The sequence below is a fragment of the Solanum lycopersicum genome, chromosome 5 (assembly GCF_036512215.1).
Source record: "Solanum lycopersicum chromosome 5, SLM_r2.1".
Taxonomy (NCBI): domain Eukaryota; kingdom Viridiplantae; phylum Streptophyta; class Magnoliopsida; order Solanales; family Solanaceae; genus Solanum; species Solanum lycopersicum.
The window spans coordinates 45,213,976-45,219,821 of NC_090804.1; the positions used below are offsets into that span (position 1 = coordinate 45,213,976).

A 5,846-nucleotide genomic window follows, 5' to 3' on the forward strand; every position below is an offset into this window, starting at 1 on the left:
ATATTGTACCTAGGCATGGTTGGTTGGAAAGTTCCAGCAAAAGTGATAAACCTTTTAGATTGGTCTTAACTTGCCTCGTCCTTCGCGTTTAAGGGCATGATGTTATTTGGGTTACCCAAAGTGGGGGACAATGTGCCTTGATGGTTAGATTTTTAGAGCCTTTGATGTCCATATGTTGATTTCCCTAGAAATTCTCTAGGTTGAAAATCACTTCATAGTAATGGTAAGAAAGGTGTTCATCAGCTTAGATCCCAAGAAAGGGATGATGTTCTTAGTCAATAGGGTTGGTAAGCCAAAATTCCCCTAAAGTTGAGATGAGTTCCTCTTAAATGGGTTTATCATAAGTGGTGGAGGATGACTTTAGTAGTAAGGTTGTACATATCCGTATCTTTTCCTTCTATTCTTACTCAAGCTTGAAACGCAAGAGTTCCTAAGTAGCTTGTTTATGATATGAGTCTTGAATGTGATTATAAGTTACATGTTCTTCCCATGGTATTCATGTATTAAGTGACACTATGTTATGCATGTTATGAAATTTCATTATTGCATGAAAAAGAATATTTTGATAAATTGGCATGTTGCTAATGTTTTTGTGCATACTTATATGATAAATGTGCAATTTTATTTGATGATATAGCTTAATGAGCATGCTTGATGTCACTCATATTGTGTTGTATTTTGATCTCACTATGTGAAATGGAGTCTCATTTGAATAAGAAAAGTTGAATCTTTTTGAAAAATGTGTGACTTTTGAGATTTAGGGAGTGTTACTAAAGCCTCACTCTTGAGAAGTGATAGTTTGTCAAGCCTATTTTGTTGGTTTGCCTATAAATTGTGATAAATTTCCCTAAATGGTGCATGTTTATGAAAGCTAGTGATGTGCTAGAAATAAAAAACCATGAATTTACTTCCTAATGTTTGATGTTCTTGGTGTGACCTGCCATGTTGTTTTAATAGGGAAGGAAGTATAAGCATAATGTGGTTTGGAGTAAAGAAATCATCCTCAATATGAATTAACCTCTATGCGTTGCTTTATTACGAACTCTGTGATGCTATGTGTATAGTTGTGAATAGGAGAAGGTAGTTCCTCTTTGAACAAAATTAAGCATGGTGATGTCATATATGACATTGTATGGTATTTTGTCTAGACTATAAGATTGTAGTCGATCAACATTATCAATGATTCTTGTGCAACTAAATGATAGCCATTAATAGGTGATATCCATTATGTGATCATATTAACCAATGTACACACACACATTTCATACATATCGATGAGTAGGATAGATTCATGACAACTAAGGAAAAAATAGTTCTCCTATGCATTATTACCTATTTCTATAATGTAAAGAATATGATTAATGAATTTATGAACATGTGTGCCTAAATATGTTTATGTGAAGGTAGATCTGACATATATGTATGCACACACACATGATGTATGATTTTATGTTTATACGAAAGGGCATTCACACATAAAGTAGGGTTTATGATGAAAGGACATTCTCATAATAGAATCCTTTGAGCTATATGATGTATGACGGGACAACCTCCTTAAGTATTGTAGTTGATTTTATATTATTATTCAATGTATATTGGTCTCTATTTTGAGTTGGTCGATGATACTTACTGAGTACGTGTTCATTGTACTGACCCTACTTGTGTTTTCTTCTTCTTTTTTTTTGTGGAGTGCAACAAGTGTACCATCGACTTCGACTCTCCCTCAGCTCTAGCAAGTCTCCAGCACATCAGTGTTCAGGGTGAGCTATTAATTCTAGCTCGTGCTGGATTCTCTCATTCACGTCTTCATGCCTTTGGATTGCGGACATGGACCATCTTTTTGCTTATTTTTGTTTCTTAAACACTCTTAGACTTGGTAATTTGAAAATAGGTGTCCTTGACGTGATGACTATCAGATTTTGGGATGATAAGCATTAAACTTTAGAAACTTATTTAAATTGGTTACTTAATAACTTTTGAAGCTTCCGCATTATTTTGGTTATTTATTGTTGAGCTATTTGTATATGTTGGGGTTAAAACTTGTTGGTTCGCCCACCTAGCGGGGGTAAGTGAGGGTATCACTCACGATTGATTTTGGGTCGTGACAAACTTGGTATCAGAGCGTTAAGTTCGTTGGTCTCATCACCGAAGGACGAGTCTAGTATAGTCTTGAGGAACGGTATGTGGACGCCTTTACATTTCTTCGAGAGGCTATAGGACTTTAGGAAAGCTCCACTCTTTCTTTCTTCCGTACTATTACTTGGATCCAATTGGTATCTAGGTGATACAAATTGGTATCTGACATTCTCACTCTATTTTGCAGATGGTTAGAACTAGAGAAAAAATTGTGTCAACACCAACACCGGCAAGACAGGGTGCGTCTGAGCCAACCATTGGGGCTGTAACTCGAGGAGGAGCAGTGGCAAGAGGCTGCGGTAGAGGTCGTAGGAGGACGCCTACTAAAGGCAGAGGACAAACACCTGGTCCATCTAGGAATAGAGTAGTGACTCCTCCACCGACTGATGAGGTAGTGAGAAAGGGTGAGGAAGGGAAAAATTAGCAGGTTCAGGATAAGGAAGTACCACCCCAGCCTACCACAAAGATGATTAATCGGGTTCTTACTTATCTTAGCGGGTTATCTGATCAGGGCTAGACACCTCCAGTGTTTTCTGCACCACCACCTCAGGTTTAGGGAGTAAAACATGCAGTTGTTGTGGCTCCCTGCATGGAAACATCATTGGAAGTAGGCACAGTTCCTCGATCGACTACAGGGTCTATAATGACAGGTGATCAACATGAACTTTTCATTAAGTTCTTAAAGTTGAAACCTCCAGTCTTCAAGGGTTCTGAATCTAAAGATGCCTATGATTTTCTGGTTGATTGTCATGAGCTGCTACATAAGATGGACATAGTAGAACGATTCGATGTTGAGTTTGTCACCTACCAGTTTCAGGGGGATGCCAAAATGTGGTGGCGGTCGTATGTTGAGTGTCAACCAGCAAGGGCACCACCTATGACTTGGGCATCATTTTCTAGCTTATTTATAGAGATGTATATACCCCAGACTTTGAGGGATAGGAAGAGAGATGAGTTCCTGAGCCTAGAGCAAGGAAGGATGTCTGTTGCTACTCATGAGGCCAAGTTTTGTGCACTATCCAGGTATTCCACTCATCTTTACTTCAGTCCACAAGAGAGGATTCGCCGCTTTGTGAAAGGATTGAGGTCAGATTTGCAGATTCCAGCCTTACAGGTAGTTGCTGCAGCAAAATCCTTTAAGGAAGTGGTTGATTTTGTGATAGAGGTAGAAGGGGTGAAGGCAGACGTCTTCACCACGGCGTCGATATTTAAGAAGTTCCATAAGGGAGGTGAGTTTAGTGGTTCTTACTCCAGAGGGCAGAATTCAGGAGGTTACCCAGCCCGTCCTATTCAGTCCTCATTGCAGGCTTCAGCTAGAGGTCCATCGCAGACCATTCAGCCTTTTTTTGAGTTTCGAGGTTATCTCCAGACTTTGTCATTTTCACGGATATCTATACTTGACTCCAAGAATTGTTATGGATGGGGAGAGGCGGGACATATTAGGAAATATTATCCAAAACAGAGTTACAGACCCCCAGTAGTTAGAGGTAGAGGTGGTCATGGTAGAGGCCGCCATTCTGGAGGACGTGGTGGCCAAGGTAATGGTGGTCAGCAATTCAGTCGGGGTGACGGGCAAGTTTGAACTAATGCAGCGCAGCTTGGTGAGGGCAATGATCAGACAGGTGATAGGTCCCATTGTTATGCTTTCCCCGAGAGGTCTGAAACTGAGACATCTGATGTTGTTATCACAGGTAATCTTTTGGTCTGTGATTGCATGGCTTCTGTATTGTTTGATCTTGGATCCAAATTTTCATATGTATCTTCCTCATTTGCTACTGGTCTTGATTTATATTGTGATTTGCTTGACATGCCTATTCGTGTCTCTACTCCTGTGGGTGAGTCTGTGGTAGTTGAGAAGGTGTATAGGTCATGCCTTGTGACTTTTGTGGGGAGCAATACTTATGTAGATTTAATGGTTGATTTTGATGTAATTCTGGGTATGACTTGACTTTCTCCAAATTTTGCAATCCTAGATTGTAATGCTAAAACCGTGAGACTGGCCAAGCCTGGGACAGATCTGCTAGTGGGGGAGGGTTACTATATTTCCTCTCCAGTTCGTATTATCTTTTTTTTCGTGCTAAGAGGATGGTGAGTAAGGGTTGTTTAGCTTTCTCTGCACATCTCAGGGATGATACTTCCAAAGTACCTTCGATTGAGTTTGTTTCGATAGTCCGTGAGTTTCTGGATGTGTTTCCTGTAGACCTTCCTGGTATGCCACCGGATAGGGATATTGATTTTTGTATTGATCTGGAGCCGGGTACTAGCCCCATTTCAATTCCCCCTTATAGAATATCTCTAGCTGAGTTAAGGGAGTTAAAGGCCCAAATTTAGGAGTTCTTAGGTAAAGGTTTAATTAGACCGAGTGCATCCCCTTGGGGTGCTCCTATTTTATTTGTGAAGAATAAAGATGGAAGTTTTCGGACGTGCATAGACTACAGGCAGTTAAATAAGGTAACTATTAAGAACAACTATCCCATTCCTCGAATTGATGATTTATTCGATGAATTACAAGGTGCTTGTGTGTTCTCAAAAAATTAATTTGAGATCCGGTTATCATCAGTTGAAAATATGGGCAACAGATGTGCCAAAGACTTCTTTTCGAACCAGGTATGGGCATTATGAATTCTTAGTAATGTCTTTTGGGCTTACGAATGCCCCTGCTGCTTTCATGAGCCTGGTGAATGGGATTTTTAAGCAATATCTGGACCTCTTTGTTATTGTATTTATTAATGATATACTGATATACTCAAAGAGCATGAAAGAACATGAGGAGCATTTGCGAATTGTATTGGAGTTGTTAAGGGAGAAAAGGCTTTATGCCAAATTCTCTAAGTGTGAGTTTTGGCTCCATTCAGTGTCCTTCTTGGGGCACATGGTTTCTAAGGATGGAGTGACGGTGGATCCTTCTATGATTGAAGCAGTGAAGAGTTGGGTAAGACCTACTAATGTTGCAGAGGTACGGAGCATTGTTTTTTTAGCTAGCAACTACCGTCGATTCGTCAAGAGATTTTCTTCTCTTGCTTCCCAGCTGACAAATTTTACTAAGCAGAATGTTCCAGTTGTATGGTCGGATGAATGTGTAGAAAGCTTCCAGAAACTCAAGACTCTGTTGACTACTGCACTGATTCTCACATTATCGGTGGAAGGTAAGAATTTTATTGTTTATTGTGATGCATTTTATTTTGGTTTGGGTGCAGTCCTAATGCTAGAGAGGAATATAATCGCTTATGCTTCGAGGCAATTGAAAGTGCATGAATGTAACTATCAGACCCATGATTTGGAGTTGGCTGCAGTTGTATTTCCATTAAAGCAATGGAGACATTATCTATATGGGGTCAAGTGTGAAGTTTATACAGGTCATCGCAGTTTACAATATGTCTTTACTCAGAAAGATTTGAATTTGAGGCAGAGAAGGTGGACGTAGCGATTGAAAGACTATGGTATTACTATTTATATCACCGAGGAAAAGCTAATGTTGTGGCCGATGCTTTAAGTAGAAAAGAAAAGCAGGGAGCATGGGTAGTTTAGCCGACTTACAGGGTTCTAGACGCCCATTGGCTACAGACGTTCAGACTCTAAATAATGAATTTATGAGGCTGGAAGTACTGGAGAAAGGAGTATTTTTGGCCTGTGTGGAGGCAAGATCTTCTTTTCTTGACAAGATTTAGGGAAATCAGTTTGTTGATGAGAAGCTGAGCCGAATTCGAGAT

At 39.8% G+C, this 5,846-nt stretch overlaps 1 protein-coding gene across 1 annotated transcript; it reads left to right on the forward strand.

Annotated features, from left to right (window-relative positions):
- The first annotated feature begins 2,725 nt into the window (after positions 1 to 2,725).
- On the forward strand, positions 2,726 to 5,560 carry LOC138348834 (uncharacterized). The gene is made up of 5 exons (XM_069298416.1): positions 2,726 to 3,674; positions 3,729 to 3,827; positions 4,110 to 4,189; positions 5,021 to 5,282; positions 5,334 to 5,560. The coding sequence occupies exons 1-5, from the start codon at positions 2,726 to 2,728 to the stop codon at positions 5,558 to 5,560; spliced, it is 1,617 nt and encodes a 538-aa protein (XP_069154517.1).
- Positions 5,561 to 5,846: the final 286 nt, after the last annotated feature.